This window comes from Pteropus medius, unplaced genomic scaffold (genome assembly GCF_902729225.1).
Source record: "Pteropus medius unplaced genomic scaffold, Ma_sr-lr_union100, whole genome shotgun sequence".
In the NCBI taxonomy this organism is placed as follows: Eukaryota; Metazoa; Chordata; class Mammalia; order Chiroptera; family Pteropodidae; genus Pteropus; species Pteropus medius.
In genome coordinates, this window is record NW_024349519.1 from 21,178,779 (window position 1) to 21,202,364 (window position 23,586).

General features: G+C 37.1%; 1 protein-coding gene across 2 annotated transcripts in view; it reads left to right on the forward strand.

The window, feature by feature from the left end:
• The first annotated feature begins 2,721 nt into the window (after positions 1 to 2,721).
• Positions 2,722 to 23,586, forward strand: part of NEIL3 (nei like DNA glycosylase 3) — a 41,415-nt gene continuing 20,550 nt past the window's right edge. Inside the window, exons 1-3 of one of the 2 annotated variants that reach the window (XM_039882595.1) lie at positions 2,722 to 3,008; positions 14,570 to 14,694; positions 23,263 to 23,397. In XM_039882595.1, coding sequence (XP_039738529.1) covers positions 2,853 to 3,008; positions 14,570 to 14,694; positions 23,263 to 23,397 — 416 coding nt within the window. In that variant the 5' untranslated portion in view covers positions 2,722 to 2,852. The remainder of the gene's footprint in view (positions 3,009 to 14,569; positions 14,695 to 23,262; positions 23,398 to 23,586) is intronic. The other variant, XM_039882594.1, reaches the window with a different exon arrangement.

The window sequence follows — 23,586 nt, forward strand, 5'->3', positions numbered from 1 at the left end:
CAATGTTTTAGGCATTTTTATTTTATCTACAGTCACGTGTTAGTGAAAAGAATACTGGTCTAGAAGAGAGAAAGTTTGGGTTACATTTCTTTGTCTTTGTTGGTCCCTACATGTAATCATGGAAAATAATAACTAGTCTGAAACTCGATTTCTTAATCTATAAAATACTAATGATATTATCTATTCTGACTATACAGGGTTATTGTGAAGATAAATACAAATTAATGTGCACAAATGACTGCACATATGGTTGGTCTGATGTCCTCAGGAATACACTGAAATTACTGGCTTGTTGATCTGATAAAGAAAGCATGACACAGGGTAACATAATGTATTACTTACTTTTGCTAAAGTTTATTTTAGAAGAGACTTCTGAAAACATAAAATCTCAATACATAAGAATGATATTAAAGATATGAGAAAAGAGACAGACAGGTCCAATTTTTTAATCTTAAGTTAATAATCACAATTCAACAAATATTTGTTGACTATCTATTATGTGCAAGGAGTCTCCTGGCTACTATGGGAAGTATAAACAGGTCACTCACTCTTCTGTCTTCAAGGAACAAATCTAGTCTAGTAGGAACTCAGTAGGTACCAATTAACTCTAACACAAGATAAGTTTGGTAAAATCTATGGAAGAACCAACTCCAGAAAATAAGCGATTAATTCTGACTGTATCTGGAAGGTTTCTTAGAGGATATGTATTCAATTAGGACTGAAAAGTTGAGAGAATTTCAGTAAAATATGATGAAGAGGAGGTTAAAAAAAGGTGACAATTTTTGTTTCTTGGTATAAGCCTAGGTGAAAAGTACCAAGAGTCCACACCAAGGTAGGTTTGCTTGCAGTGGAAAGGGAATTTTTTTTAGATAGGGCAGAGGCACAATGCATGTGATTTTGCTCTTCATTGGAAGTAACAAAGGATAACAAAGACAAGTATCAAAAGACCAAGAAGCTAGTCCCATATAAACAAATTCTGGCTTGGCCTGGTGGGCACATCAGTGAAGTCTCTTAATGTCTTCAGTGTTACTTTTCAACTCTTACTTAGCTCTCTAGGGAATGGTAAACCTACTTAAAGATTACATATGATCCAGATTTACACCAGTAGACAACACCTAAAGAGAAATGGGAAGTCCATGATGAATCAATCAAATTAATGAATATTGTGATGGTTTTAAAATATGTTCACAAATTATTGGATACTCCTCTCTTCAAGGGATGAAGCTTAATTCCCTACCCCTAACCCCTTTTGGGCTATACTGAATGACTGAATTCTAATGAATGGAAGTAGTGAGGGGAGGGTGTGTCCCTTCAGAGACAAGGTAATAAAGGGCATTAGAACTTTCTCCTCCTTCTCTCTTGGATCACACACTCTCAGGGAAGTCAGCAGCAATGTCCTGATAACAGTTAAGCAGCCCTATGGAGAGACTCACAGATGAGAAACCAAGGCCTCCTATCAACAGCTATACAAGTCATCTCAGAACTGAATCTTCCAGCTACGATCAAGCCTTTAGGTGACTGCACCCTGACCAACATCTTGACTGAGAAACGCTGACCCAGAACCACCCAGTCAGACCACTGCCAAGTTCCTGACCTGCAGAATCTTTGAAATAACAAATCAGATAATTTGTCAGGCAGCAAAAAATAATTAAAAAGGTACAATTGAATAAGATGTGGTGAGCTTTCTTTCATCAAAGGGCAGAGATTATGACTGAATTTGTGTTGTAAGGACTAGGATTCTCTCTTCATTGAATATTTAATAACGACGTAGAAGAGTAAATCACAATTAAACAAAGGAGTAATGTATAAAGAATCCTGAACCTAATCCAACTAACTTTTAACCACTAATTTCTCACCACAAAGAGAAAGATTTAATATTTTTCAAATTTTGAATTCAGGTCTTTAGTATATTCTAATTCAATTTTTTGGTGTATTCTTCTGGTTTAACTACAGCACTGTGATATGCTTATGAAATCACTCGTAAATTGGCATTTTATTTTAATGTGTCGTATTTTAATTTTAAAAAAGGAATAGATTTGTCATTATTTACAAAGCTTAATATTACTGGCTTCATTTATTTATATGTATGTATTTTTGTGAAAATGTGAAAAGCTATGCGTTTCCCTCCAATTTATATAGAGCTCTGTCTTTTACAAAGCAATTTCAAATAGCCTTCACCTCGGGCCATCCCCTAACAGAATGGTTACATGAATCTGGGTAGGGCTCACTTAATTATCTAAAAAATGAAGGGGTTTTTAATACAGAACTAAAATATATTTGGCATATAAAGTCACATTTTCTAAGACATGCTAAACCTATAAGAGAAAAAATTAAAGCTTCTCGTTCTAAAACCCTTCTCTGAGCCCCTCTCCTCTCACCCACGTCCAAATAGGGCATTCAAAAACCAGAGACCTGCCAGATTGCGACAATCTTGGATTTGAAGACAGAAGAAGAAGACAAGATTACAAAATGTGCATGTATTGAGTAGCTCAAAAACAAGGACATAACCTCAGAGCAAAGAAAATAAAGTTGGAGTACCTCAAGCCCCAACGGCCTCTGTTCTCAAAGTTTAGAGGGTTGGATGGGCTCTACCTAACCATCTCTAGCGTTTCAACCATACTTATCCCACACCCGGAGCCCGAAGGGTGAGGCATTGCGCCTGCGCTGCAGGGGCCGGGCCCTCACAGGCCTGGAGCTGGCGGGGCGGGGCCTGGGCAGGGCCTAGGCGGGGCTGGCCGCGCGGGAGATTTGAACGTCCTCTCTGCAGAGTCCAGTGCCCGCGCAGAGGTTGTTACCCATCAGATTTCTCCTAGCGGCCCTGAAACTAGTGGGCCGCAGTTCCGCCTGGAGAGATGGTGGAAGGACCAGGTTGTACTCTAAATGGAGAGAAAATTCGAGCGCGGGTCCGCCCGGGCCAGGCGGTGACGGACGTGCAGGGAAGCGCTCTGCAGAGCCTTGGGGTGCCTGGCTTTCCTCACGCAGCCTCTGTGGCTGCTTTCTCTTCCCAGGTGAGTCGCTCCTAAAACTTGCTATGGGGTTAGCAGGGGAAAATGGAATAAAGTCCCCGTCAGGTTTCCCGGGTCCAAATTGTCATCTCTTTGCTGTGGTCCAGCCTCCCTGGGGCTCTTTTTTTCCCCCAAAAGTTTATCTTGACTTTACAGGAGAGATAGCGCGCCTGCGTAGTAGAAAACTGCTGAGGGCTAAGGCTGCCACACAGATGCCCAGGCAGGAATTGATCGAAGGTATTTTATTTCATGTCACCTTGCCTAACTTCTTTACAACCCAGCAAAACATGGTTTCCTTAGGTCTATAGCTGCTTTTTCTGCTGTTAATATTATCAAGTCTCTGCAACCTCTGACTTTTTTTCTTCTTCACAGTTTTAAGACAGTAAGCTTTTAGCGTGAAATTCTAGCTTCTCACTTGCCAAATATGCTGCCATTGATAAGTGAAACCCAATTCTGGTTCTCCTAAGTGAATTTATTTCTTTTTAAAGTAAATTGCAGCACAGCTTCTTGCCATTCAGGCGTTCATTGCAGATGGCGTGATATTCATTTGGTTAGAGTTTATAACTTGTACTAAAAATATTCTGATTAAGCCATCATGCTTTAAAAGCCCTTTAGAAGTATGGATGATTGTATTTCATGGATGCACGCAATATTATGCTGTACTACGATTTCTCCTGCAAAACTTCCTCATAGCCTTTGGTTCTGCAAGAAAAAGTTGCCTGCTATAAAATTAACATATGCTTACAACTTGAAAGAAATGAGGTTCTAAGTCTGAGAAAATTTTTCAAACTTGGATAAATAATAAGTTTGCATCTCCTTCCAGTTGCCCTTGTGTTTTATTATTTTGATTTTATATGCCAGTAGGTATTCTGTACCTATTCTCTTATTAGAGTGCTTCTCAAAATCTCTTCAGGATATTGCAGAGATGGATCTTGGGTGGCCTCTTAAGAATATTAATGTTTGTAAAAATCACTCAACAAAATTTTGAATACTTAAGGCACCAGGGGAACAAAAACAAACAGGTCTTGTGGAGCCTATACTTTAGTTAGGAAGATACACAGATATTCATTAAATAGCAACATAAAGACATGTAAATTAAAAAGTACTCTAAAGGAGAGAAACATGGTTCTGTAATGAGTTACAGGAAGGTCAAGGAAAGCTTTGATGGTAAAGTAACAGGCTGAGGTATGAAGAAGGACAGGGAGGGGATATGCAGCATCTGTGCATGAGGTTGGCTGGCAGAAGGATACTTCAGGCAAAATGAGAGCAAAGGAAGAGAGCTTCAAATATATGAGGGATTAAAAGAAAATCAGTGTGGCTGGAAAAGGGAGAATGAGATGGAACAGGTAGTCTGAAATAAGACAGAACTGGGATTGGTAGATTGGAGAGATCTTTTAGCCTGGTTAGGACTTTGTATTTTTCTTAGGAGTGGTGGAAGTCTTAGAAATGTGGTAAGATCCATTTACACTTTGAAGAGTTCACTTTACCTTGAAAAGAAAAAAATAAAAGACTGGAGGAAAGCCAGAGCAGATACTGCTCCCTCAGGAGAGGTCTGCAGGAGTAGACAAGAGTTCAGTGGTGGAGATGAAGAGAAGGGAATGGAATAGCTACTTAGGACATAGAGGCAGTAGGGTATGGCAATGGGTATGGCAATGGATATGACGTGAATGTATTTATGGATATCAAAATTACATTATTCAACAATAATATTGTTCGTGTTAGGTTTTACGCTAGTTCCTAGGGATACAAAGATGAATAAGATAAATTTCCTGCTATGAGAATCCAATTTAATGTATTAAGTAGATATCATCTCATTGGTATTTAGGCCAAAATAAATTTGTTGTGATTATCTCTAGTGGCAAGGCATAAAGTGCCTTTGAAGAACTTTCACATATTATCTGGTTAATGAGAAAGAATAAAAGATTAACCTGATTCTACAAATGAGGAATGTGAGGCTCTGAATGAATTTAAATGTTTCCCAAGATCACATGACTAGTAAGGGATTGATTAGGGTTTGATCTTCCTTTCACACTCCCAAGCCTACACTCTCAACCATGGCTCCTCTCAGTTATAAAATATTCAGTAGGGAAGTGGCCAATTCAATGACAGAAACACCACATTGCTCATTATGTAGTAGTGATGATTTATTAACTCGAGTTTTTTTTGACTCCGGTGTTTGGCTGTGTCTACCACCATTTTTAGTTTTGTTCAGTTTACCTACTCTGATAATTCTCTTCTAATGGCTTCCGTTCCCATGTTAAGAATTCACAGAAGTGTGCAATTTGATAATGTCATACAAATGCTTCATTAATGGTTGAGCAATTATTAACATCACTTGGAAACAATACTAAGTAAACCATACCCGTTAAAGAAAAAGCCCTACACTTAAAGCTGTTATGCTTAATACCTTGATGTAAAGAGGAATTAAACATTGGAATAAGTCTATTGGAACCTTAGACCTATTCCATACCAATTATATAGGAACTAGATTTGAAAATCAATGTGGAATTAATAATCTCTTTGTTCTAAATAATTTGCCATGACTTTACTTTCTGGGCCTTTGGTCTAAAGAAGTAATTATCTTTGTAAACATGAAGAGTCCTTTGCATTTTAGAGGATTATTGGATTGTTGGATTTGTAGCAAATTTCATCAAAACATGGTAGGTTGTCCCAAACCTCTAGCTCATTACTGTAACAGGTGATCCCATGTTTCCTAGGCATTTATACCAGAGTCGAAGCTATTTAAATATTTCTGCTACTGCCTTGAAATCACTGGTTTTCACAAGGCAGCATTTAAAAATAAGTTAATAACTGCATACTATATTCTTTACACTGAAGTAAAGATGAATATTAATTGAGCATTTAAAATATATGATTTAAACTTTAGATAATAATTGTACCGAAAAACCAACCAAAAAAATCCCATCTAAGTAGTTACTGCCGTAATGAACCAGTTCCTCAGCCTCTTTGCTCTTTGTTCTTTGCTCTAGTTTGAAGTTCACAGAGCACACACTTTAATGCATGCCTCCTTGTGACAACTGATGCTCATTTTGAAGAAAGAAGCCTAGCCATAGAAGACCCCAGCTTCTGCTAGTCATGTATGCACTAAATTATTTCTCTGAGTTTTGATCCGCTGTCTTGTCAGCATAAAATGATACAAATGGGTAAGCACATTGCATAAAACTCTGCTTGAGCTTCTGGAACCTTATGGTAAGAAACAATACTAGAATATAAATGAACATGCCTGGTTAATAAGCTGTGAAGAGTCAATCCTCCCATTTTAATTATTGGGTGGATACAATATTTTAGTGAAATCGGTGTGTAATCTGCATATGTTTTCAATCTCATTTCACAAAACAGGATGTAAAACAGTGTTTATTTATAAGCATTCATTTCATTTGAAACATAATCATCTGGCTATTCCATCACTCCTTAAAAATTTATACATATATTTAATATGCTAGGTACTCTTATTCATCTTTACATGTCTTTCACAGTGTCATGACAAGAGTGACAACATTTGAATGAGTGGAGAAAGGCAAAGTTTTGAATAGTACAAATGCTTAAGGATTTAAAAATAAATTCAGTTCAGAATCTGTCATTATGAATATGTGCATTTTGTTATGTATGTTACATGGAAATTCCTACCATAAAGAAATAAGGAAGCCACATAGTAAAGGTTTTCCTCTTTCCTTCCCCTTTTTAGAGGAAAAAAAAAATCATAGCTCATGTTCTTGCCATTATATGAAGGAATGAGCTAATCCACAGAGATTCATTTTCTAGCGGAATGAAGCTTATTCCTTTAAATACAAATGTGTTTTCAAATTTTATAGAACATGCACCACGTACTTCCTTACCTTAGTAAATGGATGCTGGTAATGATTTTCCCTAATGGCTCAGGATCATTATTACCAGCATTTAGAATTATATGGACTCATGGAACAAGGGATAACCAACAACAGGTTAAGTCTTGCAGGTGAGGAAGCTAAGGGAGGTGATTTTTCCATGGCTATCTGTTCATCTTGAATTTGAATTCCATTTCTTTTGTTAATTCCTTACCTAGAGGTGCTTAGACTGAAATTTTTGCTTATTTGCTCAGGATTATATTAGAGGTCATCTAAAACTCTTAGATTAGTGCCTAACAAAGGACATGTCCTGGTAATTGTTCCTTTTTCTCCCAGATTAGGGCTTTCTCACCAGACCCATTAGTCCAAGAAATGCCCTATTTCCTCAAAAGGGGTTTGTAATCATTTGTGCCCTCAAATTATGTACAAGGCATTTAGCCTCTGGGTAAGTGCTTGAAGGTTCTGCTCTTACAAAATTGTAGACTATGTTTTGATGAATGGACCTAAAGACCTCTATTTTGGTGCTTAGAGACCATTTTAAAATTAGGTTCTTTGATGGTTTAAATTGGTAGGTAAGTGACCTCTGATTAAGAAAAGTATTGTATTAGGAAATAAAAAAGTATGTAAGAAAAAAAAAAGAGAAGAGACTATGAAAAGTAAACTTGGTGGGGTTTTTTTTTTCCTTTGTGAAAAAATACATAACTAGAGTTGAAAAATTTATCTATGGAAAAGTCTTATTCTATTCTGAAGAGTTTATCTTTCTTTTCACCCATGGATAGGCAGGATAAATGGTTGTCAGCACAGTAAGTCATGTGCTGTCTCTGAAGATCCATGTTGTTTTGACGATTTCATATTATTAAGCCACTTGAAAATGGGAAGGTGAACCCTTCTCAATCATACTTAAAATTGTGGCAAAGGAGATTTTCGTCTCTATTTCAGGAGGAAAAAAAGGATGAAATGTTCAAATAATATAGTAACAGGATTATAAGGGTCAACATGAGAAAGTCAAGTATTTATTGGGCAATTGCGTATAGTTATAGCAAAGACAATAGGCTTGTGGAAATTTTGAATTTGGGCAGCTAAAGCTTATACGCAGAGAAATGATTCTACAGTAGGACTAGTGACTATCTCATAAATCTTAGGTTTATTTCAAAGCCTTGCCCACTTCATCACACGTATCAATTTATATACAATAGCTCTCAAAATAAGTGCAGCAAGCCATCACTGATATACCAGAATTTTCCCCTAAAATGGAAGTTTTTTAAAAAAAAATCATTTAAAAATATATGCAGGTGCTTGAGATGGTCAGTCGTAAGTTGAAAATTCTGTTTTATTTCAGATATATTATTCAGAGCATTTTATTTTAGAAATGATAGTGTACTGGGAATCAGGTGACTTGGGTCAAGTGCCTGCATGACAGACAACTGAATAAAAAGATCTTTATGTGTCATTTTCCTCAAAACCAAAGTGAAGTACTGGAATAGATGTTTTTAAAGCAAATGTTAAATGCTAAGTAAACATCTCTAATAAAAACTGTGGCATGCTAGGACTGGTTGCTGAAAATATATCAGTCTCTTCCTAAATACCTTTCTAAACCTTCTCATAAAGTTCTTTTTACTTTATGGGACATTCTGGTAAATATAGCATTTCTTCCATCTAGGTTTTGGTGGTCATGAGAATTCTGTCCTCTTATATTTAAACCTCGCTCCATTGCAGATAATTAGAAAATAAGAGACAGGGGTGTTAATAATTTTCAAAGCCAATGAAACAGATGATAGAGTAGAAGGTTTTGCCAAGAAATTTGGGAAAGGTAAAGCAAGATGGGAATGGTGGATGGGGAGACAGTGAGCCTGTATTTTAAAGCCACATTCAGTTTTAGGAAGTAAAGAAGGAAATATCTGATTAATCCCCCAAATGCTGACTGACTTCCAGGCATTGTTTGAGGCTCTCAGGCAGGGCTTTTAGTTGAACACCATAGTTACTGTTCCCAAGAAGCTTATAGACAAATAAGTGAGAAGTCACAAAAAAAGAAGCGTCACTTATTGTGGTAAGTTCTATGATAGCGGTTGTGGCAAACCCTGTGCTAGGTAGAAAGCCTCAAGATCATTCTGCTTCTCAGGTGAGGGAATTCTGGTACCATGAGAATTACAAACTATATGTGAGCAAGGGAGAGGTTATACTAACATTTCATTTTAATTTCCAAACACACCTCATCGAGTATTAAGAAACTCATTCTCAAACATATTCAAGCCAAGGTCATTACAGCTTCTGTAGCCGAACAGTTTCTGCTGCACTGAAGTCATTAAGTGTCGGGTCTGTGGGTTTCCACCGAGTGTTTCTCTACCTGTGACCATTCCTCTACTTGCCCTTCTGCCGACATCTATGCTGTAATGGTCACCTTCATCCGTCTATAAACATCTTTTTTCAATATTCGTAGAGCCTTTAATTTCCTAGCTGTTTTAACATTTCTTTTTTTGATGTTGTATGTTATTTTTAATTATGGAGAATAGGGTAAAACACTAGTTAAATAAGTAAGACATATATATATTACACCTTGAAGGGTTTGGTTTGCAGTTCCCTTTGAGGCTGTCAGCCAGGACAAGTTTCACTTTTCACTGACAGCTATGGGATGAGATTTAATGGTCTTATGCATTTTAAGTGTATTGGCCTTTGTATTTTTGGATTCATCCTGCGATACACAACAGAATTTGTTTACAAGGGCATGTACTGCTCTTTGTCTTGTTAATAAGCCATCCAGTAAGCATAAAATTTTGGAAGATCAGCCACTGAGGTTTTCTCTTGCTAAGTAGACAAATTTCCTCTGGTTAGATCTACCTGACTTCCTAAAACCTCTGATAGATGACAATAATTTGGAGAGCATATAGATAATTTTGATGCCTTGAGGGAGTAATCCTGGATATAATTTTTTTTTTCACCTACCTCTCAGCATTGGTTATAGAGGATGTTTCAGCTGTGGTCGCCCAGATCTCCTCCATCTCTGGATTGTTGCATAATCTAAGGTCTTTCCCAGCTTCCACTCTTGATCCCTGTAGCCACAATTCTACCCAGCAGCCAGAGAGAGCATTTTGAAAAGTAATTTAGATCATGTTTTTCCTCCACCTCATTTCTGTCAGAGGAAAGCCAGTCCATGGTCTGATTCTTACTGTGTTAAATTTCGTCTGTCTACTGTCTCCCCTGTGCTCTGAGCTCTCTGGCTGCAGGCCCGCTTGCTGTTCCTCGGTACACAGGACACTCCACCAGACGGCATGTGCATCACCCTTTCTGTTGCCTAGATGTGGTTCGCTCACAACTTTTTAGACTTGCTCAAATATCATTTTTCAGTGAGATTACGACTGTCCCATTTAAAATTGTAGCCTGCTATACCCTCCCCTAATCTTGATCTCTCTCACCTCAATTTCTTTTCAAAATGATCTCATATTACTGTTATGCTGTTTAATGCTTGCTCTCCCCCCACCCCAACACACACAGTGGAATGTAAACTCTATGAAGGCAGGGGGTTTTTCATTGCTTTTTTTTTTTCATGGATATATCCCCAGAATCTCGAACAAGGCCTCAAACACAGTGGAAGGTCAATAAACTTTTCTAAAATGAGTGGATCCAATCACACAACCATGAATGGTGCATTTTTAATGAGCAGGGGTGTCTTTCCAGATGGCATATAGCACCTTTGTTGTCAGAGAATGTCAAAATTGTAGACACAGCCAAGTGAATGACATGAACAATGATAGATGTTAATTGTGAGAGTTTTACACTAAATGGTATAAGTTCTTGTTAAAGCTGTTAATTTAGCAATATGAGCAGACTTCACATAAGACAATTGGGACTCATTTACTGTTTTGTTAGGTGTTGTGACAGCACTGTCTAATTCAAGGTTACCTCCTTTGTCTTTTTGCCAGGAGCTCTTCTTCTGACACAGTAAAGTCAGGATTAAGTAGAGGAAAAGAGGTCTGGGCCAGGGACAGAGAAGTCTTGAGGGAGAGCAACTTAGTCATGTGGTTTCCCATTTTGGGAGGTAGCAAGTTGGAGCATTTAGATTTAGGGCAGTTCAGTGAGAAACAGTGATGTGGCAACTGACAGAGATGTTTTCAATCAGCCAGTCAGGTATTACGATCCACTATTCATTGGTGCTGAGGCTGTGCCTAAGAAAATAGAATGTAACGTGAGTGCGGCCGAGGTTAAAAGGCAAATAAGAGCCACTAGAAGAAGCCAGTGCCCGATTCCAAGTTGCTGAGGAAAGACAACATGCATACCAGGTTCAAGGACACAGCGTTTACTTACAGCAAGAGGAGAGAGAACGCCCTAGATCCGGGCCCTCACAATGCATCAGTTCCCCGTGGCCAGTGGGTCTGATCCACAGAGGCTATGAACAGTGTGACTGCACGCACCTCACTTTGTGCTGCAGTAGAAAGACCCTAGCCCTCCCACTGCGGTCTGAAAGCAGAGGACATGCCCGAGGGCCATTGCCATGCAGGTGTTTAAACAGAACATAAAAGTGTGCATCAAGCCTGGAACTGGAAAAGATATCCCCTTGCAAGGCAATAAACCCAGCACAGGCTGTGAGGGCTCTTTATCTCCTAGAAGGGGAATGTTCCTGGTGTTGGAAAGTGGGGGGTGAGGTGAGGAGGTTGTGTGTGGAGGGGGTTGAGGGCCGGAGGGGGAGGGTTGAGAGGCCCGACAGAGTGTACATACTGGCCTTTTTCAACAACTTTGGTAGAAGTGAGTTTTAGATTTAACTTGGGAGATTTAAAGATTTAAGGGAGATTAAAGCACCAGAATGACAGTAGCGGCAAATATACTCCCATTCAAGAAGGAGGCAAAGCTACAATGGTGGCTGGGAAAGTCCATATGAAATGGGATCAGATTCCTCACCCAGCCTCTGCTGAGAACCCTAACAGAAGCCAGAGGACTCAGAGGGCATGGTTAAAACCAGTCACTTATAAAGACTATTGGGAGAGGATAAGAAATTGTTGACGTTGGCATGGTGGGGAAACAAGACTCTGAACTACTAATTCAGAAATGAAGGTTTTAAATTTCCCAAGACCTTAAATTTGAGATCCGAAAAACATAAAACCTAACCTATGTTGAAGCAAAGTTTATTCATAACATCTATATCTGATCTGTATATCATCATCTTAAAAGTAACCAGGGACGTTCATAAGAATGTTTTACCTCCTAGTTGGTTATTATGGAAACCTACATTGAAACCTACTATCTTAATTTACACTTGACTTGAAGTGTATGTAAGTGGTGGAGTAAAGTCTTGTTAGGCAATAAAACATCTAGACTCTCTTTGTGTCTCAATTCAAGGCTCTAACACAGCGGTCCCCAAACTTTTCAGCACCAGCGACCGGTGCTCCTATGAGAATCTAATGCCTGATAATTTGAGGCGGACCTGAGGTGGTGATGCTAGCGAGGCAGAGCAGGTGCAAATAACAGATGAAGCTTTGCTCACTGGCCCATCTCTCACCTCCTGTTGTGTGACCTGGTTCCTAACAGGCCACAGACTGTTAGGTCCTTGGCCTGGGGCTTGGGAACATGTGCTCTAACAGATTCATTTATAAAAACAAGGCAAATATGAAATATTTTCTTCTCACTGAAGTGAATACTCAAGCCTGCCATGCCAGTGCTTGATAATCATTGATAAGCCCTCAAGTTCATCCAAGGAAGAGAAGAGAAACTGGAGGCAATTGTTCTGAGGACATGGTGACATGGATCTATAGTTCCTGATGTCAGGGTCTCCCACAGGTTCTTTTTCTGGTTTGTGTAGAACAGGAAGGCTGGCATTTATAATCACTCCTGTTTATTTGTTTATTGGTCACTCTGGGCCTGAGATGGATTCCCCAGTTCTTATTATGCAAAGGAGGGACATAAAGCCAATTCCCTGAACTTCAGGGAAATTCTGGCATTGACTGTAGCCATTTCAACTGCAAATGAATTTAGTGAAAGAATAGTATCTGTTCTTGTTTTACTCTGCTCGGGCTGCCATAACAAAATACTATAAACTTGGTCACTTAAACACAGAAATTAATTTTCTCACAGTTCTGTAGGCTAGCAGTCCAAGATCAAGGTTCTGGCCCATTTGGTTTCTGGTAAAGCTCTCTTTTTGGCTTGCAAAAGTCCATTTTCTTCTCACATGGCCTTTCCTCTGAGCATACAGGAGGGAGAGAGTAAGCTCTTTGGTGTCTCTTATAAGGATACTACTAATCTTATTGGATCAGGGCCCCACTCTATGATCTCATCGAACCTTAATTACCTCTTAAAATCCCTATTTCAAATACAGTCACATTAGGGTTATGGCTTTAACATATGCATGGTTCAGGGGATACAATTCAGTCCCTGGCAGTTATCACTTTTTTAAATAACTATTATCCCTTTGAACTAAATACTATAGTTATGTCTTTTGATGATATGTAGATGAACATAGCATCTTAAATATTTAGAATGATAGGTATCTGTAAACCAAAATTTAGAGTATCACTGAACAATATCATCCTACTATAAGTAGAGATAAAGTTGGAATTTGCTCTTGAACTATATCTAAAGCTGTTTTATAATTATCTCCCTGACACCCGACCATCACCCCATCTCCACCAAGATTTCATCCTAGATTTTCTGAGAATCCTTTGGTCTATTTGAGGAAAATAAAAGAAGTATGCGCAGATATTACCTTAGATTAAGAGTTAATGTGTAAATATATATACCTACTGTATCTTATACAATAGTTATACATTTATAATAGTTTTAAATTTTATTATACTTTGAGTGCAAATTAGATATTTATAAAACGTATCTCAAGAATAAAAAATGGTATGGAGAACACCTGTGTACATACTGCCTAGCTTGAGAAAAAGAGCATTACCAGTATCTAAACCCAACCCATTTCTCTCCTTCAGCCACAGAGGGACTGATACTGGATGTTTATAATAACCTTGGTCTTCTTTACAGTGTTCGGTACCTTGATTGTAATCCTAACAATGTGGCGTTTGGTTTTGCATGGCGATGCAGGGAACAGGTAGTGGGTTACATTTTCTTTTATTCTTAACATTATGTTAGGCAGGAAAGAGGAGCAGGCCTGATATTTGGTTCCTCTGCTTAGTGGGGTCTCAGGCTTTATATCTGATTCTCTACACACCACAAAACCGTGAAAACTGAAACTGATTCTTTAAGTCCAGCAAATGCCTCTCTGACAAGAGCTGGCTTCAGGGCACTGCTTACCCTTGCAATTCTCTCCCACTTTTCCTTGCTTTTCAACCTCTTATGATTTCTTACTGGCTTTAAGTTCATCATTGCAGGTCAGAATATTTTGTTTTCATACTTTGTCTACCCCTTGTAGCTGTTGTGATCTGAGAGCTCTTCCAGGAACCTTGGCTACACTCTGGAAGTGGAAGACTGTATCCTAGTTGTTGGTTTTAAAACATTCATGTCATTTTTCTGTGCTTTCTTTTCACACGTGCAGAGCTATATGGTCCTGGAAGAAACTCATTTTGATTGTATTTTTGGAGCCTCTCTTCTTAAATGATTGCATAGTAATTTGACAAAATATATTTGAACTGCTAATTATATTACTTGACTTGTTGAAGATGATTCTTCTCATTGGGATGCACCTGGACAGGAAGTCGTATAAATACGTTTAAGAATTAAATTGTAATTTTGTTTAAGTTTGTGTGTGTTTACATGTGTGTATGTATTTTCTACTAGGCTACACAGAATAATCATAAAGACTCCAGCCAGAATTCTTTGAGACTGTTTAATGGACACCTTTACAGTGGCGTGGAAACTTTGGGGAAAGAGCTTTTTATGTACTTTGGGCCGAAAGCTTTACGGTAAGATAAGCCTGTACAATATGTCTTATCTCTATGTTTAAAGATGAGTAGAAGGCTTTTCCTGCAGTTTGCCAGGTGTCACATTTAATCATGTAGAAAGTACTCCATTTTTAAGAGAGCTCTAGTATAAGAGGTTGAGATTCTATCATGGAAAGCAATAAGCAGAAGAATAAATTGTGATGTCATCGTTACTTGGAGGGCTAGTCAATTTATTTCTTTTAAAAAAAAATTTGATAGGCTCTCAGTGCTTTCCTAGAGATATTAGAGTAACACAGCTCTGCTTTGCTCTTTTTTAAACTCCCCATGCAGCTATTCTCCCCTCTCGTTTTCACCAAAGGTTCATTGCATTATTGACATCAGTTTCTTTATATTTATGACAGCTCCTAGCATGGTTTAAATGTATCTCTAGATGTTTATATTTTTCTGTCTTTCTTTTTTTCTCTGAAGTCTTGGACAGAACTGGAACTTATTTATAGAATTAAAAAACTTTTCACAGAAGTAACAGGTTCTCCATTTTTTTACAGTGCTTATATAAGGAAATTCATTGCTAATGTGTTGGCAAAAAAGGTCATGCAATTTGCTGCCTCAATTGACTTAATGATAAAGATGTCATAATGTATGTAATTGTCAGATCACCTATTTAATTTTTGCAGGCAAATGAAAAAGGCCCATGGATTAATATGTCTATAAAATCTAAGTCTTTCTCTGAGTTTAGCCTAAGCTATTGCAAACTATAAAGATTGGCACTGCTTCTTTGAATCTCTTTAATGGTTTTTTTAAGATATTGATATTAAAAAAAAAAAAATCCTGCAACTGGACCCCATACTTTTAAATGAAGGTAAATAATGGTCACAAAAGAGATAATATGTAACTATATTATGAGATAATCAGAGATGACTTGATTTTATTTATTGCTGTTATTTATCTACTTCAAGTTTAGAACACTTCAGAGTTTATATCATTGTTTTTCCTTGGAGGCATTCTCTCTTCATTGTCAGTACCTGCTGTCCTTGTACAACACTGTCACTTCGTGTCTGGAGTTGATAACATTGACGTATATCTCCCAGTTCATGCAGTGGTTGGTGACCTACTGCAGGTTGCCTTATTGTAGTAGATTGATGTGACTGAAAACTCTTCACTCTGAACGGAGTAGGACATAATGGAATTCATGTAAGGATAGTTGAAAACATTGATATGTTATTGATTCTCTGGTATTAGCTGCAGATTTATTTCTGCAGGGTGAGAGACAGGTGTTTTTATCAAGTGTTCCCCACCAGACCGATAATGGGGAATCATCACTCAGTACAGGGCAGTCAGGAAGTGAAGTTCTGAACAAGGGCAGTTGCCTCTTCAAACTAAGCAAAATGGTGCCATCCCTGGAGAGTGAGTATCTCAGTATATGGTTGGGGGGAAGTGTAATGGTTGCTTCCTTTCAATTTCGTATAGCTTTAACGACTGTTTGATACAACAATTCAAGGTCAATGGCAGATCAGCTGTTTGAATGTGAACTGAGCAACCTAAAATCAACAGCAGCAACTTTCACAATTTAATATGTTAAAAAAAAATGCACACCCATCCAATGCTTCTTAGGAGAATGGATGACTCTGTCAAAGAAATGTGATTGTTGTGTAAGGCTGAAGGGCTGCGAGCGTGAAATAGAAATGTTGTCTTTACTTTTGACTTCAGTTTTCTACCCACCAGACCTGACTGCAATTTAGAAAGCATATAGCAGGAAACGTGCTTAATGATCGCTTACAGTTTTCCCTTAAGGCAAAGATTTTCACAATTAAAATTGCTTGTGGCTTTGAGTGTATCTTACCAGGCAGGCCATGAATCTTCCTGGGGTTCATTTGTTATAAAAGTAGAATACAAGATATCCCTCTGTAAGAGCCTCTGCCACCTAAAAATCCACACTTCAGAAAGATACAAATTAGAGAGTGACTATTTCTATTACCAAAAGATGTATCATAGTGCTCAAGTGCTCATAATAGTGCCATAGAATACTACAAATTATTTGATAGACATTTATTTTAGGAGCACGATTGTGGTGTTATATATGACTAATACTTATACTACTTCTGAACACTTTACAAAAGCTCTTCATCTATAACAAAACAAAAGCCATTTCTAATTTTTTGTTATTTATGTAACAAATACTCATTAGAGTGAACTGAAAAATAAAGAAACACAAATAAATTTATACATTCACAATACGAATACCAAATATAATCTCTTTGAACTGTGTGTGCATACATTGCCAATGCTATGTGGTGTGTGCAAGTCTATTCCAGACACACCCACCCTACAAGCTGCCATTTTCAATCAAAATGAACACAGCTGTTACATCTTGGGCTAACATTTAAAAGAATATATTTTTAATGAATCTTTCTTTCCAAATCACTTTGTTATTTCTAGTTGTGATTTATATGACTCCAATTTTTTGCAATTATCAAACATACTAAGGAACTATATCTGAAATATTTTAGAGGCTTTGACATTTTAGAGAAGCTTTGTATATTATCAATTTTGTAATTTATTGCATTTAAGAAATATGATCCTCTAAACAGATATGCAAGAGATAGTGTGATAGTTCTTTTTAGTTTTCTAAACAGTCTTTATGGAATCCATTAGATGCTACTTACAAAAAGGTTTTACAGTTTAGAGTTTAGACATGGTTTTTGTACTGTCATATAACATATTAGGCAAATATGAAGTGTGTTAAAAATTCTAAACTAAATTCTATACTTTAGAGTAGTAAGTACCTACAGTTTATCTGCCCTACTTGTCCCTTCGGGACATCATTCCTTCTGGAAGCTGGTTTTCTGGCCAAAATAATCCAGAGTTCAAGTTGAATTTAATATAATCTTACTAACTTTCTCATACACAGTTCATTGAATCAATCTTAGTTCTTTCACGAGACTTTCTTGTCTAGAATGAGGAAAGTTAGGTTCTCTGTGATATAGAGAAAACCTGGAGATGTGAGGCCTTTAGAACTGGCAGATGGCCATGTTAAGACAGCGTGAGGTGCTGGAAAATAAAATCAGCCTGCATATGGCAGAAAAAGGATCTCAGAGTCATTTTAGTTTTTTATTCTATCTATTCCTGAGATCCAACTTTTTCCTGCCTTTCCTGCAGTTAGATTCTTCAGCCCTTCCTAAGATTCCATGAGCTACTAAATATTCCTTAGTGCATTAACCTTTTTGGTTGAGTCTCTGTCACTTGGAACTTAAGAAAGCTGACCATTATCAAAAGGTATAAACTTCCAGTTATAAAATAAATGTCATAGGATATAATGTACAGCATGGTGACTGTAGTTAACAATACTGTACTGCATATTTGAAAGTTGCTAAGAATGTAGATCTTAAAAGTTTTCATCACAAGAAAAAAAATTTTTTGTAACTGTAAGGTGATGGATGTTAACTAGACTTATTATGATTATTTCAATCAAATCATTTTGATGTACACCTGAAACTACTGTAATATTATATGTTGATTATACCTCAATTTTAAATAAACAAATATATCTGACCACATCTACACGCAGAAAATTAAACATTTTTAGCTTTTGAAACAATAACTTTTATTTTCTATGTCAATAACCATATGCTTCTCTATGTAACTGGAGATATTATGGAAATCTTTGCCTTATTCATTAATTTCCCTTCTGTACTTGCAGCCTACGAGATCACTCATTCTCCCATTATCTTTTTCTTCTTTCTTTTCAATATACACATCGTTTTATTGCAATTTTGTCCTTATTTTAAAAGTACTATATAAGCCAATTGTACAATATTAAGATAGTTCCAAAAAGTCTAAAGGAAAAAATAAGTACCACCCATAATTTCTATACCAAAAAAAAAAGAAAAACCCCACTCTTAACAGTTTTTGTAAATATCATAGATAAAATATATTGTATATATACCACATATTTACACATAGTTTATATTAAACATACATGGATTACATATATGATATTTATATTATAATTTTTATATGAATGGGAATTTTAATTTATATTTAGCTTTTTTTACATAATATGCATATTGTATTGGTCAATGTCAAAATATATATGTTCATCATAATTTTTAATGTGTGCAGTGTTCCAATATATGTATCTGTCATTTTAAATCAACCAATACTGATTAACATTGTTCCTTTTCTTTCTCTCTAATAAATAACTCTGCAGTTAACATCCTTGTGCACATCCTTTACCGTTTTGATGTTTTCTTAAGAAAAATTCCTAGATGCAGATTTGCTAGGTCTTGGTTACTGGCGCTTTTTAATATCCACTTTAAAGGCATACAGAAATCTACCATGAATAGAAAGCAAAGGCATCTGCACCTGGTCACGCAAAAGAGAATGACCCGTTCATGGCCTACATTGGCTCTGATCATGTAGTGTTTATTCACACCTCTATACAAGGTTATAAAAGCCTGGAAACACATTAACGTGAAATCCACATAGCACTATAATACTTGTGAAAGCTGGGGACCTTATCATAGCCGGCTTACCTGGCGTGGTTTTCTCAATTAATAATTTTAATGTTTAAATTGATTTTATATTACCTGCCTCGTAGTTCTCACATCTGGGAGATCTTTGGATCTGGCTATGCTGACTACTTTATCTCTTCACATTGATTTTTTTTATCTTTTTTATTTCATAATTTTTTTGAATTACAAATATCACATTTATAAGAACAATAGAGACTGAGGTAAATAATATTTAAGCCCCAAAGTCATAATGCTTCTTCTATAGGGACATTAGTGTAGGGGCTGAGTGAGTCCAGTAAGTAGCTGAGTTTGGTTTGGGTTTTGTTGTTATAGTTGCCTTCAGTGCATCAGTGGCATCAAAAACTCCAGCTGCTACTGCTCCTTGATGGCTTGAGTGTGGCTTGGTAAGGCTGAGGTGATTTTTCTGTGTTTCTGCTCCACTCTCAGCTCTCAGCAGCCCCTGCACATTCGCGTCATAAGGGCGTCTTTCCACACTCTTGCCACCTCCACTCCTTACAGTGGTAGACTGCTGTTGCCTTTTACTCACTGAGAGGTTCATGATGGGGAAAAATGGAGGTTCTTGACCCTTCTAGCAGCCTGATTCTCAGGCAAGCCCTGTGCACGTGGACCTCAGGTGGCAGTTTTCTCAGGGCTAGTGCCACTCTCCTCCCCTGGGCATCCAAACTCTTCCTTTTATGTGTAGGAGGGACTCTCAAGTCAGAGCGAGCTTCTTTCCTGTCTCCCAGTGGGAACAGATGTGTCCTTGCATCACTGCAGGATTCTGCGCCAAAGCTGAGTCCTTGCCTCACCCCTGGGTACAGATGGTTTCTGCCTGTGCTCATCCTCAGCAGCAGTGCACTTAGCTTGGGCCTGGTGGTGAAGGATTTCCTGCCCTTCTGAGTGGCAGACTGCTTATGCTTGTCACTTGGTGCAAAACTTTCAGTGTGGGCAGGAGGTTTCCTGTTACTCCTTCAGGGACAGATGGCTTTTTGTTTGTACCTCTCCCTCAGCTACAGCAGCTTAAGACTTTTCAAGACTTTTGCCTCGCATGAGAGACATCTTTGAGCAGACAGGGTTTTATGCAGACAGGTACCATGCCACCAAGGATGGCTCTTTCAGGTCCCCTGTCATGACTCATCTTTTTCTTGTGCAACTAACTGGTGGACGCCCGGTGAAAAGAGCTTATAGTGAGTGCATACTCTCCTTGTGTCTGGGGCACCAGGGATTCTGAACTGTCATGCAAGCCACATTCAATATTTAAAAATTAGTTGAGAATTTTAGTTGTTTTCTTCTTATCCATTTTTACGATAGTTGTCTCTTCCTCCTGTACTCTGCCACAGGTGTGACAATTTGTATGTCTGTCTTTCCATGGAAGTCTTGTCACTCATGGGAATTTAGCTCACCTAGCTGCCTGCAACCTCATGTCTCTGATGGGCTTAAGTGTTTTTGTAAACAATGTGATTTTTTTTTTCTCCTTGTCAGGGTGGGAGCTATATTCACTTTTAGCTTCTATATTCTAAGTAGAAGTAGAACTCTTTTTCCTTTTTAGCATAAGACCATGTCTTTGAATAACCTCTTTCTTTGAATTCCTAGCATAAATTTTACAATCGTGCTATTCAACTATTTTACACTCTTTATTATCCCTAGGACACTTTGATCACTTGATAATTTTTATAAGCAGTTGCCCTATTACCAATGTGCAGTTGTCATTAACATATACCTGTGACCATATTGTCATTTATGCTTCCCATGCCTGCTTAAGAATGTTCTGGTAGCCTGGAAGAATGTGACTGATGTTTCAAATAGTATTGCTTTGTTTGGGGAAGTTATTTCTAACTATAGGGAGTTTCTTAATATCACTTCAATTTTTATTTGGACGCAATTTTTTATATTAGAATTTTGGTTGCAAATGACAGAAACCCGATTCAAAAAAGTTCAATAATTATTTATTTTAAGACTTTAGGGTGTCTTATGATCCCCAAAGATACTGTAGTCAGGCTTCAGGGAGAACTGGGAGCAAAGACTAAATGTTCAGAAGACTCTGCATTTCTTGACTGTTTCTCACTGGAATCTGCCGTCATCTTCCTTTCTGCAGACAGGCCTCACTCATGGCTTCTCTGGTGTCTAAGTTGGGAAACATTTCCATAGACAGCCCCCATATTAGATCTCTCAAAACTTACAAGAAACTGACTTCTCTGTATCTGAAATCCATAAATTCATCAGAATTCCAATGAATCCAGCTGGAATTCTAATGGATCCAGTGTGACTCAGGTGTTCGTTCCTGAATCAGCTGTGTCTAAGGCAGGGACACAGACTGCTCCAGGCTGGGCCTAATGCGCACCATAGGCAAGTAGTCATATATGTAGAGTGAGTGATCTCAATAGCCAACTGGATTGGGGGATGGAGGGAGCTTAAGAGGATCAAGAGATAAAAATGAGGATCTAACAAAAATTTTCCTAAACTAAGTTGTTATAATGAGGAATCTTGAAAAGCAAATCTAACTCTTATATGTAAATGTAATATGAGCCTCTGTCCTGATCTATAAAGATCAGTATGGCAATTGTTGTAACAGTACAGGTGTTTACTGTGCCTCGAAAATTTTCATGAAACTGAGTTTTCGCTAAAGGGTACTTAACAATAAACAAAATTTGTTAGTTTATCAGGACTCAGTTATCATAACATTTAGCTATTTAATAAAAATTAAATAAAAATAAAATAAAAATAGTTATTTTACGGACATTTTCTTCTAAATTGAATAGATTTATATATAAGACCAAAAAAGTCATCCTTATTTGATTCAGGGTTCTTGTTGGGGTTACTTCCACATTTGAATTGGGTCTTAACCTTTGAGATTTTTTATGTGGATGCAGTTTCATTATAGAAAGTGATTTAGAATCTATTTTATGAGCCATGCAGCTGAAAAGATTTTAGATATGATGGCTTTCGGGCATGACAGTTGTACACCTTTCACTGGGGTTGAACCTCCATAAACTAAATTATGGAGTACTTACAGGCACACATTTTTCCTGTCAAGAACTATGGGCATGTAAAATGCTTTTATGATTGATAGTAGGGCACACAGAGTTTAAAACCCACATTTTTAAAGTTAGACTGGTTAACCTTGTACAATGCTATAACATAGTGCTTTGGAATTAGAAGCACAGAGCAGTAACATTTGCTGCCAAAAGAGCCATATTTATTAACTCAACGAAGCTATAAGGAGAAAGATTTGAAAGGCAGAACACAGTATTTCATCTTGAGAATCATTTTTGATCTTCATCATCAGAGGTCTCACAAAACCACTTTCTTTCCTTTTTTTTTTTTTAACTGGACATGGTAATCAATCCTATAAAAACTGAAAGGTTATGAATTTTTTATCACTGTGTTGTGGCTTTCAACTTAACCGTAAATATTTATAAATCCCTTTTTCTCAATACATGGAAAGATAGAAGAAAACTAAAAGAATTGAAGACAATATCATTTTGACTTGTCTTTTTTTTTTTTTGATGCATAACATTTTGCAAAACATTGTTTCATTGTGTATCCCAAAGCAGGGAGAAGAAAAGAGTGTCTCAAACTGTAGATATCGTTTTGGAAAGAGTAAACATTTTTAATCCATTGTGGCTAGAAATAAGGACTTTGAATGTTAGTGGCTTTGTAGAATTTATAAAAACACAAACTATAGGCAATTTAAATTTAACTTCATCTCATCTCAAGCTTTCGAATTTGAGAAAAAACTAAGAGACACTAGACTGTTCTGTGAACAAAAGATATTTCACATGACAAGAAAAAAAGAACGGGTATATTTTCTTGGGCTTATTTTCGAGGCCTTATTATTTCTCTAAGAACTTATTTTATTTGTGGGTCGAAAAACTGATTGTCCTATCTTCTAGTTTTATGAAGATAACAAAGCCATAACAGAAAAATATATAATGTTAGCTACCATTATTTGCCCTTTAAATGTGCCTATCCTGACTGACATTTGTTTGCTTATAATCCAAAAAGTAAAGAGAAAGAACAAGAATTTGATACATGATATACTTTCTGCCATTCAGAAATGGGTTTGATTTTGTTGCAGGATTCATTTTGGAATGAAAGGCTCCATCATGATTAATCCACTTGAGTATAAAAATAAAAATAGAAATTCTCCTGTGTTGAAAGTGCAGCTCACCAAGGATTTGATTTGTTTCTTCGACTCATCGGTAGAACTCAGGTAAAAAAATAAATAAATAAAAATAATAATAATAATAAAATAAAATAATAAAATAAAACTCAGGTAAAAAAATAAAATAATAAAATAAAATATGAGATAAATAAAAATCTTTCAGCTGCAAGTCTTTAAGTTAGATCTGCATTTTGGTTTGGGATATCACATGGAAATAAGTAAATAAGTGAAATATTT